General features: G+C 37.5%; 11 protein-coding genes across 11 annotated transcripts; 8 read left to right on the forward strand and 3 right to left on the reverse strand.

Moving 5' to 3' along the window:
* Nucleotides 1-2,281: 2,281 nt before the first annotated feature.
* Nucleotides 2,282-5,229, reverse strand: I206_101982 (uncharacterized protein; the record flags this gene model as incomplete). Its single annotated transcript, XM_019158621.1, has 3 exons — nt 2,282-2,785; nt 2,845-5,071; nt 5,132-5,229. 3 exons carry the CDS (start codon nt 5,227-5,229, stop codon nt 2,282-2,284), a joined length of 2,829 nt encoding a protein of 942 aa, XP_019008367.1.
* Nucleotides 5,230-5,572: 343 nt separating this feature from the next.
* Nucleotides 5,573-6,843, forward strand: I206_101983 (uncharacterized protein; the record flags this gene model as incomplete). The annotated part of the gene is made up of 8 exons (XM_019158620.1): nt 5,573-5,596; nt 5,659-5,732; nt 5,784-5,893; nt 5,965-6,051; nt 6,124-6,187; nt 6,331-6,422; nt 6,486-6,646; nt 6,718-6,843. The coding sequence occupies 8 exons, from the start codon at nt 5,573-5,575 to the stop codon at nt 6,841-6,843; spliced, it is 738 nt and encodes a 245-aa protein (XP_019008366.1).
* Nucleotides 6,844-7,369: 526 nt separating this feature from the next.
* I206_101984 (mannose-6-phosphate isomerase, class I) lies at nt 7,370-9,159 on the forward strand (the record flags this gene model as incomplete). The annotated part of the gene is made up of 6 exons (XM_019158619.2): nt 7,370-7,424; nt 7,496-7,590; nt 7,667-7,953; nt 8,036-8,422; nt 8,538-8,620; nt 8,702-9,159. 6 exons carry the CDS (start codon nt 7,370-7,372, stop codon nt 9,157-9,159), a joined length of 1,365 nt encoding a protein of 454 aa, XP_019008365.2.
* Nucleotides 9,160-10,759: 1,600 nt separating this feature from the next.
* Nucleotides 10,760-11,700, reverse strand: I206_101985 (uncharacterized protein; the record flags this gene model as incomplete). The annotated part of the gene is made up of 2 exons (XM_019158618.1): nt 10,760-11,045; nt 11,114-11,700. 2 exons carry the CDS (start codon nt 11,698-11,700, stop codon nt 10,760-10,762), a joined length of 873 nt encoding a protein of 290 aa, XP_019008364.1.
* Nucleotides 11,701-12,909: 1,209 nt separating this feature from the next.
* I206_101986 (60S ribosomal protein eL14) lies at nt 12,910-13,818 on the forward strand (the record flags this gene model as incomplete). The annotated part of the gene is made up of 4 exons (XM_019158617.1): nt 12,910-12,981; nt 13,211-13,318; nt 13,393-13,596; nt 13,717-13,818. The coding sequence occupies 4 exons, from the start codon at nt 12,910-12,912 to the stop codon at nt 13,816-13,818; spliced, it is 486 nt and encodes a 161-aa protein (XP_019008363.1).
* A 681-nt stretch (nt 13,819-14,499) lies between these two features.
* On the forward strand, nt 14,500-15,905 carry I206_101987 (uncharacterized protein; the record flags this gene model as incomplete). The annotated part of the gene is made up of 8 exons (XM_019158616.1): nt 14,500-14,662; nt 14,740-14,827; nt 14,904-14,987; nt 15,063-15,136; nt 15,189-15,236; nt 15,306-15,386; nt 15,493-15,742; nt 15,815-15,905. The coding sequence occupies 8 exons, from the start codon at nt 14,500-14,502 to the stop codon at nt 15,903-15,905; spliced, it is 879 nt and encodes a 292-aa protein (XP_019008362.1).
* A 353-nt stretch (nt 15,906-16,258) lies between these two features.
* Nucleotides 16,259-17,159, forward strand: I206_101988 (uncharacterized protein; the record flags this gene model as incomplete). The annotated part of the gene is made up of 4 exons (XM_019158615.1): nt 16,259-16,322; nt 16,405-16,470; nt 16,542-16,903; nt 16,989-17,159. 4 exons carry the CDS (start codon nt 16,259-16,261, stop codon nt 17,157-17,159), a joined length of 663 nt encoding a protein of 220 aa, XP_019008361.1.
* A 332-nt stretch (nt 17,160-17,491) lies between these two features.
* Nucleotides 17,492-19,682, reverse strand: I206_101989 (uncharacterized protein; the record flags this gene model as incomplete). Its single annotated transcript, XM_070202486.1, has 7 exons — nt 17,492-18,480; nt 18,560-18,618; nt 18,683-18,720; nt 18,789-18,821; nt 18,895-18,948; nt 19,015-19,086; nt 19,158-19,682. The coding sequence occupies 7 exons, from the start codon at nt 19,680-19,682 to the stop codon at nt 17,492-17,494; spliced, it is 1,770 nt and encodes a 589-aa protein (XP_070058587.1).
* Nucleotides 19,683-21,236: 1,554 nt separating this feature from the next.
* Nucleotides 21,237-22,592, forward strand: I206_101990 (uncharacterized protein; the record flags this gene model as incomplete). Its single annotated transcript, XM_019158613.1, has 3 exons — nt 21,237-21,239; nt 21,299-22,426; nt 22,494-22,592. 3 exons carry the CDS (start codon nt 21,237-21,239, stop codon nt 22,590-22,592), a joined length of 1,230 nt encoding a protein of 409 aa, XP_019008359.1.
* Nucleotides 22,593-22,977: 385 nt separating this feature from the next.
* I206_101991 (uncharacterized protein) lies at nt 22,978-24,352 on the forward strand (the record flags this gene model as incomplete). Its single annotated transcript, XM_019158612.1, has 5 exons — nt 22,978-23,031; nt 23,097-23,142; nt 23,205-23,314; nt 23,380-23,585; nt 23,680-24,352. 5 exons carry the CDS (start codon nt 22,978-22,980, stop codon nt 24,350-24,352), a joined length of 1,089 nt encoding a protein of 362 aa, XP_019008358.1.
* A 630-nt stretch (nt 24,353-24,982) lies between these two features.
* Nucleotides 24,983-26,904, forward strand: I206_101992 (uncharacterized protein; the record flags this gene model as incomplete). Its single annotated transcript, XM_070202487.1, has 7 exons — nt 24,983-25,091; nt 25,201-25,297; nt 25,361-25,455; nt 25,552-26,115; nt 26,174-26,234; nt 26,301-26,434; nt 26,504-26,904. The coding sequence occupies 7 exons, from the start codon at nt 24,983-24,985 to the stop codon at nt 26,902-26,904; spliced, it is 1,461 nt and encodes a 486-aa protein (XP_070058588.1).
* Nucleotides 26,905-27,986: the final 1,082 nt, after the last annotated feature.

Here is a 27,986-nt window from a genome sequence, read left to right on the forward strand (position 1 = left end):
ACTTTGTTGGCCGTAGTCCGATAAACTGAGATTCGTCTTTCGCGGCTTCGAAGCGTTTGAAGCTAAATACTAGAAGCTAGAATCAGATACTTGCGTCCTTCCAAGTCCTCACCTAGATGGAGTACTCACATTGGGTTGTTGATATTTATTCGTTTGTTTCGATATTGACCGTTTAAATGAGGATATATACTTGATTTATCAAAGTTGTGGGGAATGAAGCGAGAGCAGTCAGAATGAATGTATGTATGTATAAATATATGTAACCATCCGATCGAGATTTGTATGCAGGTGAATTGACAATGACGATAACAATAACAATAACAAAATGCACAAAGTCGTGTGAAACGCGAGGTGAGAAGTTTGAACAATAAAGAACAATAAAGATTATAATGAAAGATTGAATAGGTACGATTATTCTTCTTTTTCCGAAGTATAGACAGTACAATCCACTTGATTCGATTAATCCGACCCAAAAATCATGTCCGGATTAAGAAGGTACAAAAGGAAAAGAAGAAGAATTGATGAATAATAGGGGGATCTACGTTTTATAATCAAAAACAAAAAGAAATAACAATAAAAAAGAACAATAAGGATTTAATGAGAGGATAACTTATTGTTTTTTGTTTTGTTTTGGATATCAGAAGTTATATATACGTAAAAGATCGGGAATTGTTGATCAATCCAATTTTGACGTTACCTTATCAACAATTTTGATAGATGGTCTTTGATGGTTGAGTGCAGGGTTATTATATGATATGAAGTTATAGGTCAATGTGGAGGAAGCGGTACACTACGGTTGTACCTAAAAAAAGATCGTGGTTACGAAAGGAATGTATTGACGAGTCAGATATTAGGATATCAGGATCAGATAATTTGAGGATAGTAAAACTTTATAATTCAGATTTGAATTAGTGGTAAGTTAATCAGATTCAAATTGAAAGACAAAGAAAGATTTTTTAAGACAGAAGACACGATAATTTGGCGACTGCTTTTATCTTTTTTTCATCTCGTAACTTTGGACTCATCTTGAATATCTGAAGCTGAGTCAGACTGGATGAGATTAATCGCGTTTGATTTTTATCTCTTGCTTGACAACCAGTAGTAAAAGAGAGGAAAAGATCAAGTAATTCTGAAATAAGAGATGAAAAACAAAACCATGAACCGAGCTTTAAGCTAGGTACGCCGTTATAACTATACACTTCTTTACAACACGCGATGATCAATGCTTATTGTCTTTTGTGTTTTACTATCAATATTTAAAACCCCTATCAGGGTCAAAAGGCGGAATTACCACACCTTAAATTTCAATTGTTTTAATTGTCTACACTTCATCGCTGAATGCGATTCAAATAACGAAATTACTCCGAAACAATGAGAAACAACTTCTGGATGTATCAGTCATGCGGCTGTTGTTCGTAAGTCAGAACAAAGGGAAGTCATCTGTTCTGATGTAGAGTCCGAATAACTTGATGTCGTAAACTTCTTCTTATACGCAGGGAGCAGTGCTGAATCAATGTAGTGGTATGTTTTCTTAAGACACATGAATACAAACTTTCTTCATGAACACAGACAATTAGTTCATACAATCAGTGATTTTAGTGTCATTTCAACGCCACTGTTTAAAGTCAACGAAATCTCTCTCCCTCCTATGTGGTCTGACGCCAAATAACGATTCGTCAAGCTGAGAAACCGGAATGTAAAGCAAACAAATAGATTAAACTCTAACGCTCGGACCTTTGTTGTATCAAATTTATTTTTCTTCTTTTATCCTCAATCGCGTGAACTATCCATTCTTCATTTCATAGCCCTCTGCCGCTACACTATAGCCAATGGGAAGAACTAAATTTGTGGCGTAGAATCGTAGATGATGTACCAACGTATCATGTTTGTACTGCGTGTACTTGTAAAAACTGATACATGATCAAATACATCTAAGCTGTGATTCTTTCCTTTGTCGTAGATCTATCATCGGACTGAAAGGACGATATTACTACAATTTACACAATCAATCGAGAAAAGCCCTTATGATGTTGGTTTCAATGGCTTGTGAACGTAGTCCAATGTTATTCTCAGAATTAAACGTGTGTTGTTCTCGTACACAGTAAAATAGGTTGACATTTTATAACAATTTTATCTGATTGTTTCATCCGGTCTGATTGAATATATCAGAACCAACTACAGGCAATTACATAGACTTTTCAGTTGACACGAGTTTAGCAAATATAGTAAATAATACATATACCATACAGCATGTATAATCAATGACACAATCGGAGAAGTTTTACCTCTTCCCACTGACCATTCTTTCCAATTCACTAGTTCCATAAACTTGAAATTCTCCTCCTCCGGCGCCTCCAGATGAACCTAAATTACTTTGCCTTCTCTTATTTGTTCCATTAAATTCACCTAATTTACCACCACTCTTAATCATTCTACCTTGTTTACGTACTGCCTCGTACATTCTTCTTTCAGTTTCATTTCTAGCTGTTAATTCTTTTCCTCCTGTAAGTTTTTCATTTTCATCATTATCACTATCACCTTCAATATGTTTTCTCTTTTTATTGGCAGGTGCAGTAGCTGAACTTGTAACTCTTGTTTTATTATTTGATGATGATAATGAATTTGTTGTATTTGTCAATTGACCTGGAGCTTCACGTAATGCGAAAGATTTTGCTAAATGACCTAAATGAATTGATTTTATATGAAAGAATTTCTTTTCCTCTAATGGATGAGTTGAATATGCTCTTATGAATGATGAAAATGCTCTTCTAGCTAATGCAGCATTCTACATTTCACGAATAAATCATCAATATTTTTCATTGATCAAGCTTCAAAATGACTTACCTGTTCACCATCAAGAACCCATCGTTCGAATCCTAGCTGAACTTCTGTAGCTCTACCTTCAAATTCCCACCCTTTTCCACCAAATCCTTTCCGAAGTACATCTTCTACACCAACTTGACTTAATTTGACTCCACTCTTACTACCTTCAGCATTACCCATTTTATTCTCTACCCACGGAACCCATTCGATTTCGTTCTGAGCAATGAATGCCCATGCTTCACCACCTTTTCCTGCTCTTGCCGTTCTTCCGACTCTATGAACATACTCATTGGCACCACCTTCAGTAGGTAAATCATACTGTATTACAGCTCTGACAAGGGGAAGATCCAATCCTCGAGACGCTACTGAGGTAGCAAACAAAACAGACGGTTGACTTGATTGAGTTGCAAAGGATTTGAGAGATGCCATACGAGTTCGAAGGGGTAATGAACCGTGCAATCGATGTAAGGTGGTATTTGGGAATAAAGGTGAAGTGAGAGTGATCATTTCCGACTCTGATGTTTTCTTGGCTTTCTTCGTTTTCGTCTTCTTAACTTTTGAAGTCGATCCACTTTCATCATCTGCACTTTCAATTCCATTCTCATCTTCTTCTTCATCATCTTCCTGTCCATCAGGGGTTTCGCCCATCTGAACTCCTCCAAGTAATTTCCAATGGAAGTCCACCGAGTCCGTTGAACTCAAGAAGACGATGATCTTAGTACCCTTCTCGGTATCAATCTTGGTAGCGGAAGCGATCAATGATCGAAGTAAAGCTACTAGGGCAACTAAACGTAATTTCGTAGGGGTGACAACGTATTTTTGAGAAAGTTGAGAAGGTGGTGTAAACTTGTCTTCAGATTCTTTAGGTATGACAATTGCTCCAGCTTCTTCAATAGCATTCTTGACTTCATCACCCTTGTCCTTGTCCTTGTCTTGGCTTTCAGTAATTTCCTTCTCCGCTCTAAATAAGATCGGATCCCGTAGAGCCATCCCCGAGAGTTTTTCGACTTTAGCATCAACAGTAGCTGAACACAGAATATTCGTTCTTCCTCTTCCCCAGAAACCCCATCTCATGGAACCACCACCTTCCTCATCTAATTCCTTCTCAACGTTGATCTCGTTTTTCCTTCTACCTTCTAATGCTTTCAATATCCCTTTGATGGTCTCTTCGAATCCCAGATCCATCAAACGATCCGCTTCATCCAATACCAAGAACATGGTTTTGGCGCATTGGAATGATGATGTATTTTGCAAGTGATCTAACAGTCTACCTGGGGTAGAAACCAGAATGGGTACACCTTTCCTCAATCTTGCTTTTTCATGAGTTCGAGTGGTTCCACCAGTCAATAGTCCAGAGACCAGCCATCTTGTAAATTGCCTATCGTCCTCTTCATCTAACGATAAACTCATCGATATTAGTTGTTCTACAACTTTCGAGATCTGTTGCGCTAACTCTCGAGTCGGTGCTAAGATTATCGCCAAAGTACCGATAGATCGATCGATGTATGACAATTTTGATAATGGGAGTAGTGTTTGAACGATAGGCAGGAGATATGATAGTGTTTTACCTGAACCGGTTTGAGCCTGAATCAATACGTCTCTTAGGGGCGCTGATGTGTCTTCTGTTTGATCCGGATCGAGAGGTGAAGAAAGCATATAAGGAAGACAAGATCTCTGAATTCCAGTTGGGTTCTCCACATGCATTTTGGTTTTCAAGTGTCTAACCAATAATGGGTCCATTCCTAGTCCCTCAAATGTTGATGTATCGCTCACTAAGGGAGCATTTGATGGCGCTCCGAGTGGTTGAACAGGTGTCGAGGGAGCTGAAGCTTTCGGTAGTGGATCAGCAGAAAACAGGGACGATATGAACTGGGCTGTTTTCGGTTGTGGGGCAGAGGAGGTGGAAGCAGCTGTGGGTCTCGAAGGTCCAGCCTCAGGTCGAGAAGATGCCGTTGGTCGAGCCGACTGATGAGGCAGAGAAGATCGAGCTTTAGGCGCCGACGTTGTAGTAGACCTTTGAAACGGTTGAAGCCTTGATGGTCCAGCTTCAGCGTTGCTACTCAAGCTGACACTTCTAGGTTGAGGACCTTGTGATGGCTTCGGCCTGTCCACGGGAGCAACGAAAGACGAGAGAGGTGGTTGTGATGTGGTTTTCGATGCGGCGGGCGCAGGTGTAGGAGGAGGCAGGGATGTAGAGTTCTGCTTAAGGTTTTTGTATGAGTCTCTTGCATCTCTCTTTGCTTTGACCCTTCGTACAATTCATCAGCTACATATCTTTCTAAATTTGGAACATCTGGTCAAAGCTTACCTGTCGGTCCACCTGCCACCTTTCTTAGCAGCTACCTGTCTGACTGCTACACCGGAAGGTGGCACAGCGAAATTAAGCTCGATACCGTCGTCAGCCATGGTAGTCACTGGATTGCGGTATGGTTATGTATACCGATGAAGAAGCAGATGACCCTTCTAAATGTCTATTTTGCTAATTTTGCAGGTGGACACAAAAATCTCTTGTACCTATTCAGGCACATAGCTAAACACGTGGATTCGGTCATCATTAAATGGGCTGCCAGTATACACACTTTTGCCGATGCTTTTTGATTTCAAGGTGGAGGATGTTCAACTTTCGAGATTTCCTTGTTTTTGTTTTCGCTATAACTGTCAAAGCAAAATCAAGTGCCCCATAAGCTCAAGATCGGTACATAACGCATTGGATGATCTCGATATAGCAGATTGCTGATTAAAAGGGAGGATGTTCGTCCTTGTCGGTGTCAGGGTATGCTTATCGTCTCACCGCGCTCTTCGCTTGATGTTCGGCTGATATGTATGTATCTCTAGGATACTGTTCCAGTTGCCCCAAAGACTTTCGACATTCCACCAGCAATTACAATACAGGATGCTTTGAATAAGAAGTAAGCTAGGAAATGCCCTTCGGTGCGATACAGCTTATAACTTGTGTCCAGGTATGCCAATAAGCTTGTACCGGATAAAGGACTTGCTTTGTCTCTTTTCGATATCCTCACAGCTGAAGATGGAAAGGTAACTTGGGGTAATGGTTTGATGTACTACAAAGGTGAGCTTGCAGAGTGAATTCGTAGCTTTCAAGTTGTCGTACCGTGATGCTGACGCGTATGCTTTGACCAGTCTCATTCCGATTGATGCTATTCGCTCCTTTTGTTGGAGAAGTGATAGTGGGACGAGTGTTATCGACTACCAAATCTTACATAAGGAGTCAGTTGTGCAATTTATCATGAATTGAAATACGGAAGCTGTCAGGGAGCTGATCTATGCGGATAAATACAGTCAGCTTAGGTTTCTTCCAAGACATCTACATTTTGCCATCTCTCCTTCCCCCAAATTCCGCATAGTGAGTTACACTACTTTGGCAACTTGCAGCCACATCCAAATCCTCCTCCTAAGGGAGTCCTACCTCTGCCCAGACGTTTTGAACGCACAAATTCGGATTCCTGCACCTGTATGATGGGACTGATGCGATCCCCTTACATCCAGCGACCCTACACAGAAAAAGTTTTTCTGGGTATCACCAGATGACGAAGGTACTCTTCTGACTCCAGAACAATTAGCAAATAGTATAGTAGCAGGTCAGCTCTACGTTTAGGCAGTTCACAAGGCGTATAAAAAGCTGATCACAAACCTTCATATAGACCGATTATATATAGATGAAGGTGAACCTATACGGTTCAGAGTAGATTCAATTGAATGGCAAGATGTTAGACCGACACCTCAGAGCTTGATAGCTGAGCAAGATCCAGACGCACCGAAAATAGAGAAAGATCCAATAGAGAGGGCTGGGTTCAAGATCCTGGTAAGTACAAGACGACAAAACGTGACGAGATACGAAAGAGTGATGAGAACTGATGGAATTCGTTCGGATAGGCAACAATCGCTGAATCAGGTTTAGGTGTAACTTCGTGGTGGTCTCAAGGAGAATATCAAGAAGAGGAAGAAGCACCTCAGGGTGAGGAGTACGAAGGAGGTATAGCGAAAGAGGAAGAATACTAGACATCAACATCTTTCTTCTGCGCAGTAGTTAGGTGGCTCCGCTAATGAACGGGGTACAGGAACACAAGGATTTTAGGGCTCGCGAAGTGCTATATGACCGAATTAGATGTATTTTGCATTCAATTTCATAACGAATGCCATATATCTCATCTCAACGATATGTTCTGCCCTCACCTGGACTTCATTATCGTCTGATCACTGTATTCAGCCATATTACGTGGCTATCAGTCTGCCAAGAATGTCTAAATTTGCTGGAATTTGATTTAACCGTATTTTTATCGAGTACGACCCTTTACCTCCACTTGGAATGACCACATCGTTCAGGTGAAATGACGTCGCTTGAATAGTATAACGATCTTGGTTTCTTATGAATCAAATTGAGTTACTTGGTAACGTTGCAGTGAGAGTAGAGTTTACATCGTTGTTAAAAGCACAACACGTCTGAATTGTATCTTCGAAATCTGCTTATCTCGACGTCGACAATTTAGTAGACATTATCAAAAGAAAAAGAAAGTCATCAATCACTATGACGGAATCTTCAGGTTTAATCCGACTTATAGTTCATCCAAATGATTATCCTTGTGAGATTGGCCTATAATCAAAAACTTCAGATAGGTAATTTGCTAATCAGGAATTGATGTTATGATATTAGGGGGTAAAATTGGAGAAGATAGTTTAGCAGGAAGGTTAACTAAAAATGCCTGCGAACCAGAATTCGAATTTAAACCTGATCAACCATATGCAGAAGTGAGTCAATGTTTAATTTTTATTTTATTTTTTTAGGTAATCGTGAATTAATATACTGAAAAATTGAATCCTGTAGTTATGGATGGGAACTCATCCAACTAATCCAGCATATTTATATTCTGATAAATCAATTTTATTATCGAAATTCTTAGAAGAAAATTCAAAATATTTAGGAAGTTCAAAATCAAATTTTCAAACTCCTTTTACAGGTAAAAAAGGTTCAGGTTCAGAAAATCAAATTAAAGGACATATTCCATTTTTATTTAAAGTTTTAACTTGTAAACAAGCTTTACCTTTACAAATTCATCCAAATAAAGAATTAGCTAAAAAATTACATGAAGAAGATCCTGAAAAATTTCCAGAGTAAGTTAATACTATTCTTTTGTTGGAAGAGAAACTAAATGTGAAAATGCTAATTTAATTCAATTCTTTTCAAAACAAAAAGCATTAATCATAAACCTGAAATTGCAGTTTGTTTAAGTTCTTCTTTTTTAGGTTTTGCACATTTTAGAGAATACAATCAAATTGTTCAATTTTTAACTAAAATTCCAGAAATTAAATCACTTTCTTTAGAAATTCAAAATACTATTGAAAATTTTATTAATCAACCAACTTCTGATAATCTTCAAAAAGTTTGGATAAATTTTTCAAAATTAAGTGATAATGAAAATATTGTAAAAGAATTTTCAAATAGAATTGAAAAAGAAGGCATTAAAGCTTTTAAAGATTTTAAAGGAGAAGGATTTAATGAAAAAGAAAAAGAAAATTTAGTTAAAGCTATTTTAAATTCAAAAAAATATTATAATGGTGATAGTGGTTTATTTTCTACATTGTATGTTTTTTTCTTTTGTTTTTGTTCATTCCTTTTTTTTTCATTTTCGTATACATACATAACATTTTAAAAAGTTGATTTATTAATTATTGATTAAATTTTTTGAATTTTTTAGATTTTTCCTTAATCTAGTTGAATTGAAAAAAGATGAAGGAATATATGTAGGTGCAGATGGTCCTCATGCTTGGCTTGAAGGAGGTAAGTCTAGCTGTGTCTCCTAATAAATTAATATTCATCTCATATACTAATTTGATTTGTCCTTTTTTGTTTTTTCCAAAGAAATCGTCGAATTAATGGCAATTTCAGATAATGTTTTAAATGTAGGATTTACACCAGATGAAGAAAAAGATGATATAAATTTAGTTTCGAAAATTGTAACTTATAAATCTAAATCTCCATCAGTATTAAAATTAATTTCAAAAGAATTTAAATCAAAATCAAAATCTTTGAATCAAAATACAAAAGTATATAAAGTACCTTTTGAAGAATTTAGTATATTAAAAATTAATTCAAATGATGAATTAAATTTTTTTAATGGACCTGCAATTGCAATTATAATTAAAGGAAATTGGATTATAAATGAAAATCAAAATGAAATTTCAAAAGAAGGTAATTGTTATTTTATTGGAGCAGGAACTGAAACAATTTGGAAAAAACAAAATGATAATGAACAAGGTGAAATTTGGATTGCTTTTTATGATGCTGATGCGCCAAAAGAAGAAGTTGGACAGAAGTGAAATTAGATTCATTAGGGGTTTCCATTGAATTCTTATATAGTTCAATATTATTATACATATTTGTACTTATGTGAATGAATATGGAAGAATAATAATGTAGGTATAAATACATTGAGAGAAAAGAGAGAGAAATCAACATCACGAGATGATTCAATATTTCAGCGTAAATGCCTTTTGAGAAAATCTTATCGCTTTCCATCCTGATCAGTTTCTTCCTTACGCAAGGTTAGAGAATCATCATACTCCTCGATTCCGTCTAATTGGAACATTTATAAACACTCGGCTGAATCAAGAATGTTTTTTTGACAAACCCGGAATCTTGCATCAAAAGGTAAGGAACCAGTGACACCAAAAAAAGGGCATCTTCGAAATAAAATTCCTTCACTGAACTAACCTTTAATATTCTCCTCGATGCCTTTCTCACAGTTTTCAACTAGGTTCTTATAAAGCTCATTAACATCTTGATAATCATTTACAAGATTTATCCAAAATTTGGCAACTTCTTGATCATACACTTTCATTTTCGTATTCATCTTGAAATGCAACACATCCTCTTCGTCAAGAGAAGCGATCAATTTAATGTAAAGATCATTTCTATCAGTCATGTCAATCACATTAGTCAAAGTGATTTGGATCGATTCTTGAAATTCGGCTTGTCGTTGTAAATAATTGACCAATCAAAATGCGAAATAGAGTAATTATTCGAATAATGTTTTTCGTCGGAATTGGAAGATCTGTATGTTCGTTTGACTTACATTTATTGTTTATGATTAATGTATACGGCAGTTAAATCGTTCTTCCTATCAAGATTCTGAGATGAACGATAACAGCTTCCAGAATCGATTTTTGAGAAAAAAACCCAGGAAACGCATAGATGAATGAAAAGCTATTATATTAGCCACATTCTCTTCACCTTCTTTCAGGGCGATTTCCTACAACTTTGCTTATTTTTCATTGATTTTTTCTGATTGAATAAAATTGAGAACATGATGATGTGAGAATTTATGATGAGGAAATTGGTAAAATCTTAACTTTCATTATCAATTATACTTGATACTTCACTAAAAGTTACCTTTTTGGTTTTTCGTGGCATCGTGTACTAGTAGAAAAAACATTGATCGATATTGTTAAGTGTAGACAGATTCTGTAATTGTTGATGGGATAGGTAGATTATGAAGAATCCGAGAAATTAAGCCAAGGAAGGTCAAGGATAAAGTGAATGGTTTTGAACCTACATCTGAGCTAACAATATCATCCCGTTTATCAAGCGCTCAGACACCTCCCTTCCCACTTTATCGTCACATCCTCCCTTGGATGATCAAGAAATCAGTGCGTATTCAACCTGCTACGATAAGTATAACCTGAAGTTGCATTTCAATTTAAATTGTTTCTTCTGCATATCATATCATATCAATTTATTCTATTCTATTCGTACAAAATACCCATATCCGATTCACCAAAAAGAGACAAAGATAAAACCGAAAGTTTCAATATCAAATGTAAATATCTATATGAAAATATGAGACCACCAAGTACGTCGACAACTACTCTTTATGTACACTTCTGACAACATCGCTATATAAACCTAAAAGTAAAACGCTTAATCCTCTCGTTTCCTTTTCTGTGTTAAAGAAGCTAAGGCAGCTTGTAAACTTGGGGGATTACCATTTGAAGAAGAAGTGATAGAAGCAGGTAAAGATTGACCTGAAGGACCATTTAATACTATAGCCTTCAATAATCTATTTTCGTTCTCTAAAGAAGTGTTTTCAGATTGTAAAGCAGCTAATTGAGCTTCGAGATCTTTCGCACGTCTTTCAAGTGCTTGCTCTCTCTCCTTCTTTTTGGCTCGGAATCGAGCCGAAGCTTCAGTATTACGTCGTCGTTTGCTGAAAACCCCAACTAGACATTAGTAAAGATATTACAAAGTAACTATTCAGCCGAAGTGTTGACTTACTCTTCTTCAATCTCAACTTGAGGGGCACCTAATTGCTTTAATCTTTTGGCACCGGAAATTCGATCCTCAGGAGATTCTACTAAGGAATCACCAAATATCGAGGCTGATCCAGGAAGAACATCAGAAGTATTGATGCCTGCTGGTGTATCCATTTGAGGGGTATCAATTGAGTTCTGGGTGTATGGTGTTGGTATAGGGATGAGGTAGTTGGGTGGTAAAGCATGAGGATGAGCAGAAGAGGTGTTAGCACCGTGAGATGACGATTGGCCAATATAAGCGGCAATGAAAGATTCTAATGTTGGTGCACCAGGTTTGTTTTCTTGTTGTGATTGAGTAGGAGTATTAGCGATCGGTGTTGGTGCTGGAGCAATGATTTGTTGATTGTGGTTGTAAGTTGACTTATCTTCTTGTAGAAGTCCATTTTGCTCAGATGGTGATGGAGCATTACCAAAGTTTCTGAATAGTTCATCGGCATGTAAGAAACCCCAGAAAGCCTCTTCTTGCTCTGGGTTCATAGCTGCTGAAGGTGGTGTGTTGCCCGGTAAAGCATTTAAAGCTTGCAAGTGTTCTGGTAAATCTGGAAACATAGTGGGTGATGTATCCGCTGATCTAACAGGCAAGTACCTTGCTCGATATGTATGATATATTAAGGACGAAGCTGACTTCTAATGATATAAAGGATCGATGTTGTACTTGAGACGTATTCAAGATGATCAAAGGTAAGATTGAGCTTGATGGCTTTCCCTTTCTATTGAAGCAGTTCAGGTAGATATCCGTCTATTTATCTGTCTTATTGGTCTTTTCTACTTTTGTATGAGATGTCGCAATTTGATGGTTGATGCAAAAGTGGGGTTTTCAATCCTCTTTTGATGGTAGTTAAAGTCTAACAATTGAAAGAATGTGTTTTGATGGTAAAAAGGGCCGAGAGTCCGATTATTTTGATTCTATAGTATATGAGGGTCGATGATGTATCTCTTTATGATGATAGTGATCAAGTGTTCTTCGATGATGTCGATGATCTACTAATGATCTTTTATTTTTAGTTTTCTATTCAAAGTGTTGTTGATGATGAAGGTATAAAGTAAGTAAGAATGATTTATTCCAAATTAGCAGAGGGGGTAATTTGGAATTTGGAATGAATCGATGAGGGGAATTTGGAATAAAATCGAATCGAGACCTTTACAGTTATTTCAGGGTCAAGTTTTTTTACAAGCTTTTCAACATCCTATTTACGGCGCTTATTGTTTTACCATTAATGGTAATTCTCGTGGTATATGTGATTTTATTGGTCATCAAAGGATATGGCGTCACCGCTTATTCATCATATGCCACAAACACAGCAATCGGCTTTTCCGGTTGACGAGATCATCGGTGTTAAGCTATCTCCGACAATCGGTAGAAGCATCTTAGAGATGTTGGATGGCGCCACTTCGGTTGATGGGTTTTACTGTTGTTCACTCACACGTTTGCTTGCTTTGGTTAGGGTCTAGCTGGCTGTTCGTTGCTTGGATGGTGGTTACCGATTGCTTGCTTGCTTGCTTGATGCTCTGACGGAGTCTGTTATTGTGTACAAAGTAAAGGTCTGCTCATTATCGTTGATCAGTTTATTCAACCTTCAAGACTTCAAGTCTCTTCATTACTACATTTTAAAACCCTCGACTTCTTACGTTTAGAGTTTGGACAAGATGGTGGTGAGTTTGAATATCTATTCGGCGCGGATATAAGAAGAAAGACAGGATAGGAAAATCGATGGTCTTCCAGTATCAGAAGGTGGAAAGGGAGTCAAATATATAGGAATGGATATCTTTGTGGAATACATCAAGGATTCGTCTCTGGATCAATCCAGACAAGCGAAAAGAACAGTAGATGTATGATACTGGGAGACGCAATGTAGATGGATTCGGGAAATCAAAGAGATATGACACAGATACCTAGGCTACTCTCTGGATCATGTCATTTTGCTTTAGGAGCTTGATGAATGTCTTGCCGCGGAATTAAACACCAAAGCAAGACTAAGGAGATAGTTTGGACGGGCTTGTTGACGGGAAGACAATCTATCAAGTAATGATAGCTAATACTTTCAAATTTTCCTCATAGCAATCCACATTCAAGCGATTCGTCGAGGTTGGCCGAGTTGTTCTCGTTAACGACGGTCCCTCAGCTGGTAACCTTGCTGTTATCGTTGAAATCATTGACCACAACCGAGTGAGCAACTATCTTTTACATAGATGAGACTTTACTGTGGAGACATAGCTGATACGAGAAATTCGTCATATTAGGCTCTCATTGACGGACCAACCACTTCCGTACCAAGACAACAATTCCCTTACCGAAACCTCATCCTTACTCCTTACACCCTTGCTTCCCTTCCCCGAGGTGCCGGTAACGGTGCCGTTAAGAAGGCTTTCGAGAAAGCTGGTGTACTTGAGAAATGGCAATCTAGTGGATGGGCTAAGAAATTAGCTGCTAGACAACAACGAAAGGTGTGTATTTTGATTTAGTCCTTGACCTGATATGACCAATATCATCAGAATATCGGGCAATCGGTGTCATAGGTTTTGAAATGAGAATATACAGCTGACTTTCAACATTTGAATTCATAGAACGCTTCTGACTTTGACCGATTCCAAATTCAACTTTCTAAGAAAGCTAGACGTGAAGAAGTTAGAAAGGCTTACGTTAAGGAGAAGAAGGCTTCCGCTTAAATTTGATCAAAGAGATAAGTTTAGACGGTTAGTCTTAGAGAGGGCTTTATAAAGGGAAACAAACGATTATTATTGTAGAATTGCTACAGATCGTTGACCTCTTTTGGGGTGTTATGACATTTCCGATATCGCATAATACGTCGTGTCAGAATTACAATGCTTTGGCTGAAAATTCGGCTTAAAAAACTCCAAGTACGGACAGTGGATATGATGACAAGGGATATGTTGCAAGAAGAATAAGCTAATTCGACTGTATTCACCCTCTTCCATCTATATTCACCATGATTTGCGAGAACCACGCCCAATAGACTGCTCCGAAGGTGCCTGACCTGCCAATGCCGAATGGGAAAACGATCTGCAGGGCGTTAAGTTATCTTTCAACTCTCAGCATTCGCGACGGCGAGTGTTGTTTTCTTTGTTGTCTTCCTGAGCAGGCATACTACCAGTACCTCGATGGGGTTATTCACGAGCAAGCGCTGTTGCTGTTCGCACAATGATGTTTATTGGGAAATCCATCATAACGGCGATATCCGATATTAATGATTAATGAGATTTAGCGATCATCCGTGACTGCCTGCATCTTAACAACCGGAATGTCCACCTTATTATTACTACCCATTGACTACTTATTCAAATACATATTTCAGTCTTGTGTTGTAGGACATAAGCAACACCTACAAAATGACAAAATTGAAAGTAGGATGGCATAGAGAACATTTCCTTTCTCCTTTATTACAATTTGCATCGCAAGATAAAAATGAAACTTTTGAATTGGTTGAATGTCCAGGTGGAACAGGTGAAATGCAAGTAAAGTTAAAAAGTGGAGAAATAGATTTATGTATTGGTAAGTGAATTTAAAAGGTATTATGTATAGGACTTTGCTGTATAAACCAATATTCAATAACTGATTGAGATATATAGCTTTAACAGATGCTTTAATTGCTGGAATTGCGAATGGACAAACTTCTTATAAACTTGTAGGCAGATATATAGCTAGTCCTTTAAGATGGTATGTTTTTGATTCGTCAAAATTCAATCGATCTCAAACGGATTTGTAAAAATATGGATTGATAAGGTCATGACAGGGCTATTATAACGGGTAAAGAAAGTAAATATAACTCGGTAGATGATTTGAAAGGTACGACATTTGGTATATCTAGATTAGGAAGGTTAGTACTCGTCTTGACTATACTGTAATAGTATTACAGAATCTCAGCTAATAGTTTGGACGTCCAATGTGATAGTGGTTCACAAGTGATGGCTTCTGTTTTATCGTTAAATCAAGGTTGGACAGAGAATGAACAACCCAAATTTAAAGGTATGTTTTTTGATTGAAAGTCACGAAGCCATATTGATGAATCATTATACAGTCAATGGTCAATTCAAACCACTTCGAGATTCTGTAAATTCTGGCGAAAGTAAGTTTGATTGATGGTCGTTCACTAATATGCATCAACGATTGAAGTTGACGCAACCGTTTGTTCCAGCATCCGTATTCTTATGGGAATGGTTCACTACTAAGCCATATGTGGATTCCGGTGAAGTTCGATTTATAGGCTCCGTTTACAGTACGTCTTATTGTTTACAGCTCATCCCTTCCAACTTGAGTTTATGGATTTTCATATGCCGAAAACAGCGAATGTAGAATACTGATATTTGTTGTTACAATTATAGCCCCTTGGCCATGTTGGCATATTGCAGCTTCTCCAACAGCATCGTCAGAAATCATTAAAAAATTCTTATCATCCTTACAGCCTTATGTACAACATTTCAATTCGGCTGAAGCACGTGAAAAGGAAGATATAAATTTCGTTCATTCATATTTTGGGCATGATGAAGATGATGTGAAAGAATGGTTAAAGAGCGTTAAATGGGAAGATCAATTATTAGAGGTTAAAGAGGACGTTGTCAGGGAGACTCTAAGGTAAGTCGGAGTATCGAAAACCTGCTGACAGATAATGACAACCAGCTAATTTGTACATTGTTGATAACCTAGGGTCTTGGCTCAAGCCGGAGTAGTTAAACCTGAGACTGAGACTTTGGATATAAGTACATTCGTCAACACAGATGTAGCCTCGATTGTGTGAGCGCAATTAGCCCTCGATGCATAATTGAGAAACCTTCCAAAGTGTCAAACCCTATGTATTGCATGTGTTGGACTTGTGTGTTCAGACAATTATAAATGAGATCTTAATCCTCCTCCACCTTGCAAGGACGCGATGAAATGACGGCATATGGTTAAGAGCGGTGACGCAAATCAAAGTGGAGGGTGATCGTTCACTACGCCATATCGATCGTTAACAGAAAGAAATGGGTAGAAAACACATTAATTAATCTGTTCTACAAAACTCCTTCATCAATATCATTTTACTAATTTTCATCAAGGAAGGTATAGAGAAGAATTTTCAATCTGTTCGTTACCAATTTTTTACGTCGTACAATGTCAAAACCACATTGGTTACCTTTAATCGAGCAACAGCTCAAAGAAAATCCAAAATCTACCAGTGAGTATTTAAACAGCTATCATTTGGTGATACAAGCTAATCATGCTATTAATAATTTCACTTTCTGCCTTGATATTGATAGCTTATGCATTTTCGACTTCATCTGAAGAAGGTAAACCTAAAGTCAGATATGTAATTCATAGAGGGAGTGAGTTATTTTACATCATAATGCACGCACCAGTTAAAGTAATAATATTGATGTTATAATCTACTATTTAGTAACTTCAAATGCTTTATTACTTACTACAACAGATACAAGAATGGCAAAACCTCAACATATTGCACATTCACCAACAATAGAAATCGCATGGTGGATTGAACCTACTAATGTACAATTTAGAATAACTGGAAAAGCAGTAACTATACATCCTTCTCAAGATCTAAAAAAAGCTTTTGAAACGTTAGGAACTGAAGGTAAAGAAGAAGAAGGTAATGAAGAATGGTGGGAGAATAAAAGAAAAGACTTATGGAAAAGTGTTAGTGGACATTTAAGAGCAGGATTTGGACGTCCAACTCCAGGTAAAGAATTAGATAAAGTTGAAAATAGTGAAAATTGGCCTGAAACTATACCTGCTGAATCTGTAAGGTTTCTTCGCTTCGTTCTTTTTTCCTTAACACCAAGCACTTGAAATTGAATACTAATTTTTCACTCTATTCAATGAATAGGATAAACCTGATGAACAGAAAGTAATCAAAAATGCTTATGATCATTTTGCAATTATTGCTATTGCTCCTGAAGCTGTTGAATTTTTAGAATTAAAACCTATTCCAAATAGACGTACTCAATATAAAAGACAAAGTAATGGAGAATGGAATGAAACTAAAGTTGCCCCTTAGAAGTAACGTCACATCCTTGATTAGATTTTGAATTAGTCATTTTGGAAAGTGTGAATCATGGAGTATATTTGTACTGAATAAAGTTTATGCACCTTTGTATTATGACAAACTTCGCTGCTCCCAGGATTGCAATATAAATTCGACCGATATTACAAATGCATTTGAGATTTACTCTTTTACTTCAAACAATTAATCGGTATACAATGCTAGTAGGTCTGCTAGCGAAGGATAAGGATATATCACTTATCCCACTTTATCATGGAAATTTACATAATATCCGAATCAGACTATACAACATAATACAATCAAGCTTGAACAATTCATTAAAAATATCATACCATATCTCGAGTATCCATTGTCCTTTGTCCAATTCCACCATTTTCACCTGTACCATTTTTATTTAAACTTACAACTAAATTCAAATCTTCTTCAACAGACATACCTTCTTGTAAAGTAACTATCATTCCTCTAGAACCAAATAAAGAAGGAGGATCTAAATCCATATTAAATCCTAATCCAGTTGTAGTAGTATTTGAAGATGTAGATATATCAAAATTTTCTATTGGTAATTTTTCTTCATAATATTCATCTTCTTCTTTTAAATCACCTTGTGAAGAAAATATTTCAGGTCTTTTTGAAGATGATGAAATGTTACTACCACTTGTACCTGTTATTCTTGAAGTAGTTGTATTAGTATTAATGAAATTTTGAATTTCAATTTCATCTTCAATTTCTTCTTCTTTTCTACCTGGAGAAGAATCACCTAAAAAATCATATAAATTAAATTCAAGTTGTTGTTGGTTATTAATTACACTTTGAGGTAAACTTGTAGTAGGAAGAATTTCTCTTCTTTTATTATTATTATTATTATTTATAATATTATTATCTCTTTTAATATCATTATCATTTTTAGGTAAATAATTTTCATTTTGTTTATGATTTTTCTTTTTTAATATAAATTTAAAATGTTTATTTAAAAAAAAAATTAATTCTTCTGAATTTGAAGGTATATTCCATGATCTTAAAATATCAGATTGACTTGCAAAACAAATAAATGCAATTAAACCCATTGAACCAAAAACAAAATCACTATTTGAATCTGTTATTGTTTTATCAAATGCTTGATATAAAGTTGCCATTATCATTCCAATTGTCCAAAAAACAAATAATGAAACTCTAATATAAAATGATCTTTTTAAAATTCTTTGTGGTTTTGTTAAATTAATTTTAATTCCATGTTTAGATGTCATTGAAGCATTTGCAAGGTTTGATGTTCTTGATGTTTGACGAAAATGTTTTGTAATTAAAAATATTACCCATACTAAATTCATTCATTAACAAAAACGAATTCATTAATTAGCTCAAAAGTCTTGTTATCTGAATTGATAAGGACAGCTCACACTCCATTATCAATGTTATAATTGCTATTACCCCTGTCAAGATTTGATACGCTTTTCGACTAAGAGGAAATGAAATGTTAGTATACTATATTAGATTGTGGAATTACTAAATGATGGACTTGCATGTTCAAGTCGAGCAATGAGCAATAAAAGGGCGTAGGCTATAAGGATGTCACAAGCAGTTTTGTCAGCGATGTTCTAAGCGATACTTTGAGGAGCTGGAACTCACGATAAGCAAGGGCGCCTTGCTGTCCATAGTTAACTATATTTGATTGAGATGATATAGTTAGCATGACGACGCCAATTCTGTACTACCAAATCTGAAAACGACCTACGATCACCATCCGGGGCACAAAGCCTAATACGAAGAGATATGGTAATGCCAGTAGCTTTCGGGAAAAGGCGTTGCATAAGCTCCCTCAATAGTAGGCCTAATGAAAGTTCGAGCGACTCACAATGAGTAAAGTGGTTCTACCTCGAAATCTATCGAAACGTGGTGTAGTTAAAGTGATAGTCTTCAACCATAGCTAGAGAACAATCAGTTAATTCAAATGAGCGAATTGAATCTTTAGGATCTATGGAGGTCAATCAGACTTACCCGAAGGACTACTGATAATACCACAGACATTTGAGCAGATTGAGATCCAGCTTGAAGTATAGCTTGAGCTCTACATAATTTTGGATGAGGTAAATAAATTATTTCTTCACTACTTATTTTTCCATTATTTGCCATCCAATATAATAAATTTAAAATATTAACTAAAATTATAACTATAAATGCATTAATTAAACATGGATCTCTTTGAATTTTAGTTCCTAATATTATTCTTCTTCTTATTAAATTTTTTCGAAGTTTACCAGATTTTGTTTCTTTTGAAAGTGGTAATCGATTTCGTATAAAATTTGGTATTAAATTACATCCTGAAAGTAATATTGTTCCAACTAAAAATGATAAAGATATTATACCAATTATATTTAAAATAGCGTATCCTGTAAGTTGTGTTGATGATACTACTGCTGCTTGACCGTAATATATTGTATACGGATCAGTATTATTTGATAAAGAATCAAGATATGTACTATTGGGAAAATGTAAATAAGGAGCATCTCGCCATTGTGTCATTTTCTCTTCTGATTCGATCGACATTCGAAGGACTTAGGTCCCAATTTGACCAAGTTTGAGTCTTTTGATTCAGGTCTAGACGATTGATGTCTTTAACAAGGAAAGTAAGCGGAGTGATAGGTCTAATATTCAATCCCGTTCAGGTGCGCATTCTTGTCGATATCATACTAATTATCTGAAGGAGCGAAGTTCGATGTATCCAAATTATCGCAAATGCTTGATATGTAGACGAATTTTTGTCAATAATCGCGGGTCCCAGATAGCGAACTTGCACCTCAGTCGTCTGTGGATGTGTTCCGTAGCTAAAAATGGCCTCGTTGATGAATATGACAAGACAGATATGGACTAATTGAGACGACATTCACTCTTAGGTGATGTTTTGTGTAATTCTAATTTTACACAAATGATGACGGCAATTATCAATGATAGACATGAATTAACGTTTCTAGCCTATCTCGTAAGCGATTCACACGTAGGTCTATAATCACGGCACCGAAGATCTCTAAAGACTGCGAGACTGCTTTTTACAATTAAACAAGAGGTATTCTCGGATTTAGCTTAGCCTGCGGAAGTGTAATATGCCAATCAGCCTAAATTGTAAAGCTGATAGCAGGCAGATCTGGGGAATGTATAAAAGATCTGTTAGATTTGTTGATCAGTCCGGTATCCCTTGGAATCCGGTTTCGATCATTTTGTACTTTTGGCTCGCGCGAGTTACTGACCACATACCAAAATTAAATCAGCTTAACAGCCGAGACAACGTCAAAAACCCTTTTCGTACTTGCTTTAACATGTATTTGTGAGTTATGATAGAATCAGGGGTGAATTAATTGTTTATTCACCTGATCAACAAATTCCTTTCTCTGTTAGGTTAAAGGTTGGCTATATCCCGAAAGGAGTAAGTAAACTTATCATTGTAAAAGGGTTTCCCTATACTTCAAACTTTGTTTGTTAGTGTAAAGAAGCGTTGAATATATCTGGTAAAAGCATGACGTCTTGCGCCATGATGTTGCTCGTGGCTTTTCGGTGTTCCTGAAAGAATATTACATAAAGGTTTATATGACAAATTTTGTACTGGGATAGCATGGCAGGAAAGAAACTTGATATAGTGGACGGACTTCTCGCAAAACAGCAAGACAAAGATATTCGAGACCAAACATAGTGTATTTGATGCTTCGGTATCATCGGTCACAAATGGGATGTACCTGGCTATCTTAAGCCGGCATCAAAAGAGGAAACGAACAGCTACGGCGCACGCTAAGATGAAGGTCGAATGACTTTTACGATTATGACGCTTTTAGGTAGAAGGTAAATTCAACTGAGCATGAAAAGCCTAATTCAATCAAGCTGCACATACGTATTCATATCAATGAGACTTAATTACGTATTTTTCCATTTTGACATGAGAATGAATGATACACCGTGTGAAAGCTTACCATGTCGATCTAAGTCATATTTCTAGACGTCATCATTCATTAACATAATGATTTGTTTACAACAATATTTTATCTTTTTTTCATTCATCTCTATTTCTCATTAACTAATCACTATATCATGGTATGTCCAGCTTGGAGAACAGCAAACGCGAAAGTATACTAAATAATATGGCGACATAGTCTCGTCCTCGTCGAGCAGTAGCAACACAACCGAGTGTACAAGAAGTATCAGACTCAAATGTCGATCCTGAATTTTTAGCTTTGAGCGCCAAAAAACGGAATCGAATAGATAAAGTTTTCGAAAGAGGTATAGCAATTTACGAAGGACGGTCAAACAAGCGAAGAAAGATTGAGAGAACATCAAGGGGAAAAGACAAAGAATCGAAACAAAATGATAATCGGACATATAGCGAGAATCAAGGTGGATTATCAGGGGATGATGAGGGTGATCTAGAAGAAGGAGGTTTTCTAAATAATGATAGTGGTGCTGAAGGAGGATTCATGTTAGATGATGAAGAAGGAGGGGGATTCTTACAGGAAGATGATGGAGTAGGAGGCGGCTTTTTAACGGACGATGCGGAAGTAGGAGGAGGCTTTTTACCTTCAGATGAAGATGAATCATCGAGACAGCCCTCAAGAGCAGTATCCATCGTATCTTCAAGCAGCAAGCGTTTACCTTTACGGCTCTTACCTTCTTTACTCACTTCATTGGGCCTTCCTTCAGATGAAGATGTTTTAGCTGTTTTTAGAGCTTCAGCTTCGGGATGGGAAGATGAAGAACAACCTGCTTCACGAAAGAAAAGGGGACAAGAGGAAGAAGATATAGGTGGCGTAGAATTGAAGGATTTCAGAGCTGTCTGCGCCGCTTTGATGGGAGATGATGGTCCTAATGATGATGAGGAGGAAGAAGATGATGATTTAGAAGATACATTCGAATTGCCTAGTGAAGAAGAATCAGAATCATCTTCATTATCAGGATCAGAATATGGTCAAGAGCCTTCGGCGTCCATGACAAGGAAAGGAAAGAATAGAACCTCCGACGTCAAGTCAAAAGATTTCGCAGAAACCGATTCTTCTACACCCGCTCCATCTCGTAGGCGCGGAAAGAAGAATTTAGATATCGATTCAAGCGGGAAAGTAAGATTGAATAGTAGACAAAAGGAATTGGCTAAAGATACTTGGGAGATGCTCAAACCTCCTTCTTCTGGTTCTCAATCAAGCAAAAGAGGAGATTGGGTAGGTATATTAGGTAGAGATGAAGTGAAGAAATGGGTTAGAGAGCTTGGCGAGATGTGGAATGAAGACGAGGTATGTACTCTCTCGCTATCGTGGACCAAGAATCATATAAAGGAAGTACTAATGAGACTTCTTTCAGATCAAGGAAATGGTTACCCTTTTCTCCACGCAACATGAACAACGAGGATTATCTTTTGAAGATTTTGGCGGAATCATGCTCAGAGCTGGATTAGTTTAGTTTGATCTATCGTCATCGGCAGCAATGTGTTGTATTCGTGATCATTTGTTGTATACAACTGTTTCGTCATGCTGTTGCTATTACTTAACTCGACAACTGATTTTTCATGCAGGCTTAACGCCATATTTGTCCTTATAAGCGCCGATTGATTTTCCGCATAAACCGCATCATACCACGTTTTCTCAAGCTGGTGCCTGGAGAACTCATATTTACAAAAATAGCGTTAATAATTACAGGCGTAGCCGCAACTCCTGTAAAATGATTTTTGACGCCTTAAGTACAGTTATGGTAATCATATTTTGTTGCATCAATCAAGCTTCTCACCTATAGCTACTGAGTCTTATGTCTCGATAATACCACTGATAATTCCTGAATATCATAAAAAATGGGAGCAGATGAAGGACCTTCAAACGCCTTGGAGGATATCACCTTTGGAAGTGTAAGTCGAGATCATGTCAGACCTGACTGCATCATGTATTGATCACGATCGCAAATCATGCACAGGTAGCGGGGATGGTAGCGAAAGTATTCGAACATCCTTTCGATCTTGGTAAGCTAAGGAGCCGTATGTCAAATTATATTGAGTAGCTAATAGACAAGGTCAAACCGTAGTCAAAGTTCGATTACAATCTCAACCTACCGATAGACCAGCTACTTTCAAAGGACCCTGGGATTGTTTTAGTCAGACAAGGCAAAAAGAAGGATTCTTCGGTTTATACAGAGTATGTTACTTCTAAGCCGTATACGGTATTCCCGAGAGATTATGCTGAAGTGAAAGGGTTTTTAGGGTCTTACAGCACCTTTAGTTGGAGCAGCTTGCGAGAACGCTACACTGTTTTTGTGTTATAATAAATGGAAAGAACTTATACTGTCTGTCCGTCCGGAACTACCTGGATCAGATACACGGAAAGGAAAAGGAAAAGCAAGGGAATTGACAACGGCGGAATTAGCTATTGCAGGTGGAGGAGCAGGTTTCATGGCGAGTTTCGTTCTGTGAGTGATCGATATTGATAAATCCCCTAAGCACGTTTCGTCAAGAAAGATAGAGACCGAGTGAACAGTATCGCTAATCTATGCATTTCCGTAGCACACCTATCGAATTGATCAAATGCCGAATGCAAGTACAACGCTTGGCAATTGAAGGAACAGTATCATCATCAATCTCACCTTTGAAAGCTTCACCTGAAATTGGATCACATCCATTCGCAACTACACCTCATATCGCTTCTGGTAGTGCGGCAATAGCATCTTCAAGGAAATTACAAGGACCAATAACTTTAGTAGGGGATGTAATAAAAAGACATGGATTTAAGGGATTATGGTTAGGTCAAACTGGAACTTTATTTAGAGAAACAGGTGGATCAGCAGCATGGTTTGCTACATTTGAATATTCAGCTAGAATATTCATAGCTAAACATCAATTAAAACAAGATAAAATTGATTCAGACAAAAAAATAACAAAAGGTGATTTAAGTAAAATTGAATTAATGATTTCAGGTGCTATGGCAGGTATAGCATATACTGTTTCTTTATTTCCTGCAGATTCTATTAAATCAGCTATTCAAACTCAAGCTGAATTAAATCCTAATAAAATTTCACCATCTTTTGCTCAAATGGCTAAAATTATATATAAATCAAGAGGTATAAAAGGATTATATGCTGGATGTGGAACAACAATAGCTAAAAGTGCTCCTAGTTCAGCAATGATTTTCGCTATTTATGAAACTCTTGAATCCAACTTTGGCGGCTTTTTGGGATGAGATTATGGGGTCAATAGAGTCTAAGAGTTTGATCTAAATCAATATGGCAATTTGTAGAACAAGGAGGTTTGGGTAAAACACGGATTAATTTATAGTTGTAGAATGTTCGAAGCAAGCTAGAGTACAAAATAAATAGATTCAAACACAACCATTATCGATGTCAAATCCAAAGTCCTTCAAGTCATAGGCACATGCATGTTTTATTGTGTATTTCTTATCATTCTCTTGTCTATGAAATGTTAGTCCTTTAATTAATCGCAATTAAATTAAGGATAGGGCAAATCGAGTATCGGATATGTCCGCTCGATTAAACAGGCTGCTGATCCCTTCTTGGCATAGTAGTGAGACAAGTGATTATGCTATTTACGTCTCACACCAACATTGAACAGCCAATCTGATTGATCATCATATCAAATATCCAACCTTTTCTAAAGCATTCGGAGCGGTTTGAGTGTCAGCGTTCCTTCGCTCTCGAACAACCACCAATCTTAATTTCGACTCATCTTTCGATAGCAACGAATCAATGATCAGCTGGTGGCGAAGAATTTCAGAATCAATGACTCGGATATAATTTCAAGGATAAATTTACCTTTTGATTAACGTTAAGCCCAAAGCCAAAGTCAAAACAAGATGATATCGTCGTTACCTTCCTCTCATCAAACTAGATGGGCATTGGATATATTGGTCATAACGCTGTGTGTGGTATCGATTGCTGTATCTGCCCCACCTTCAATGAGTAGTGAGTACACAGACCCGGAACTTGACAAGACTGCCTTCAATCATTTTCCAAAGTCTCTGGTCACGGGGCCAAATGCTACTAAAGCTGATGAGATCTGCATTTGACCTAGAGGAAGACATGTATACTGGTATGCCCGGGGATGTAAGGGGACTTATCGTTGCTCAAGCATCAGCAGGCTTGATAGGGACTTGTGTAATGTGCTTGCTGTGAGTAACGTCCTGGCACTACCTCACTTATTTCGAATTATTAAGCTGATTTCATGCCCATAGGCGGTTGTTTACAATGATCTTACCCCATATATGGGCACACTATCTGGACAGACTGGGTTTCACTTTCGTAGCGTTGATGTGGATCTGCTGGACATGTGAGCAATCATTTGCTCGTAATCAGCCGACTATAATCACCCCATATCATTCAGGAGTATCATGAGGCTGATGTCGTGGTATGCTGTTGACTGTAGCTGCGACTATGTCTTTCACACTGTACACGATAGATTCTTCCCTTTGCCAATACTCTACAACAGATTTCGAATTCGATTTACCTACTTGTCCGATACTCACTTTCGACTTGACATTTTTACACATCCTATCAACGATTACATTTTGTCAAGTACTAAACTACTTATCAATCGCTCTCACAAGTCATGAGGATGAAGACAAGATCAATAAAAATGGGTCCTCAGGTGACGGATTTATAATGTGGGAATTAGCTATAAATTCAAATCCATCTTCACCAACTCTTCAACCTAGAACATTACGACGACATGATGTTGAACCTCTATCATCAAGCTCAATGGGATATGGCTCTACTGCAACAACCTCCACAGCGAACCCAGCTATAATACAAGTCGAGGAGCATATCCCTGAATCGGATTTATCATCTTCATCGCATGATGAAAACGAAAGTTTAGTTCAAGCTAGAGATAAATTTTCGCGGGGTAGATTGTGGACCTATATCCCACTGAACCTTTGCTCCCTGCTCGTGGCCTGTGCATCGTTCGCTTCTATCAGAGTAGGAGAATTTAGTGAGTGTGCAACGCGTATCTACCGGACATCACATGTTCCTAACTCCTGAATGTTTAGCGTCGAGTGGTATCTTCGTCATGGTAGTCTCTTTCTTTGGCATATTCCTGTCTCTCGGATGGTGAGTCAATGTCAGATTGCAATTCCAGATTCCTTTGTCACTAATCTATACGGATGCCCAACATAGCCTGATCACGCACTTTGCGCAGAAGAAAGCTGAATTGGATATGGAACATACTACTTATAGGGATCATGGCAGATTACGGAAAGATAGAGTGCTGGAAGTGGGTCTAGCGGCGATGCTATTCATTGTCTGGCCTAGTAAGTTTTTGGAACTGCAGGCGTGGAGATGGCATACATATACACACGCTGACCTCAATTTTTACGTAGTTTCCGCTATACTTTACACCTTGTCACCTCCGACACCCTATCAACCATGCTCGAATCCTTCTTCATCTGCAATGCCAGCTCCAGGAGAAGACTATACTGTTGATCCTTTCCCATTATGTCAATTAGGTATAACAGTCGTAACTCTTTCATGGGTTGGAAGTTGGCTATTACTTAGTAGAATAATGGGATTGATATTCCCTATCACCGCTGTGAAGATTATTCTACCTCGTCAGGGGTCCGCGGGGATTAGTGGTCATCTAGAAGAGAATCGTGCATTGCTTAATACGCCTTCTCCAATAAAGCCGAATAAACCAAAAGATCGAAAGGAAAAGAAACAAAAGGGTTGGCAAAGAGTGACAGCTGGAGAAGAATTTGAACTTGGTTCAGATGATGATGAATAGAAGGTCTCGGAAACACATTTCACAATATACTTGTAGCCATTTCTTATCCCTAAATTTCACTCGATCATCATGTGGTCTATCAAAAACTAAAAATATCTATTGTATAATAATCATACTTTGCATCCCTTTCACACTTGGTAACAATTTTGTATCGCGTTATGTTAGACTTTGTATTTCGTTCGGACATATATAATGATATTCACCGTATTATCGTCATTTGATGTATCTTTCGAAGTTGCTCAACTATGTTACTTCTTTCCCCTGACAATACCAGACGGCGAATCAGTGTCAGATGGTTAACGTGAGCCGGGTCTATCGTTGGATGTCATGATGAGGTTATGAAGCTGGTGGGAGTGTACGAGTTTGCAGCCAATAAGGTCTGCCAAGCTGTGGTGCAATGGCGGAATTGTGTTAAACACCTTTGTCGGTTTATTTCGTGGATTACATCGTAAGAGGTCGACTTTCAGATCGTCATAACTGGAGACCACGAGAGCTCCACACCATTCGGATAGACAGATAGATCAAAACAAGTTTCCTTTTGAGCATCGTGGTGCAGAGCTCTCGTGGTGCAGAGCTCTTCATTCGGAGAGGTGATCATTGTCATCAAATCGGCTTTCAAGGAAGAATACTTTTATGCCAACACCTGAAACCATTATGATAGGAAGTTTGATGATCCCCCCCATTCATCAGTTGCCCCACTTTTCTGGTACGATCGTCTTCTAAAAACTTGACCTATCTTTCGAGGCACCGCTCTAGGCACAGTGGAGTACTTAAAAAATTAAATAAATCCCTCATCGCAAGAGGCCAGTAATCTCACATGTAGAGTAATGGACGAGAAGAAGTCTTTATGCATCCCTAAGCTTCTCAAGGGCAGAATATGAAGGAGTGCCAGATCAGGACAGCAAGAGAAATACCAAGCATACGCAGTTGATGGGTTGTAAAATCTGGTAACTTGGCTTACAGGATATAAGGTAGCGTACAAGAATGTCCGATCACATGGGTCATGATCAATCCCAAGACAGTGGGATTGGCGTTCTATCTCGATAAATCCGCAGTATACAAAACAGTCGATCTCATGGTCA

The sequence above is a fragment of the Kwoniella pini genome, chromosome 2 (genome assembly GCF_000512605.2).
Source record: "Kwoniella pini CBS 10737 chromosome 2, complete sequence".
In the NCBI taxonomy this organism is placed as follows: Eukaryota; Fungi; Basidiomycota; class Tremellomycetes; order Tremellales; family Cryptococcaceae; genus Kwoniella; species Kwoniella pini.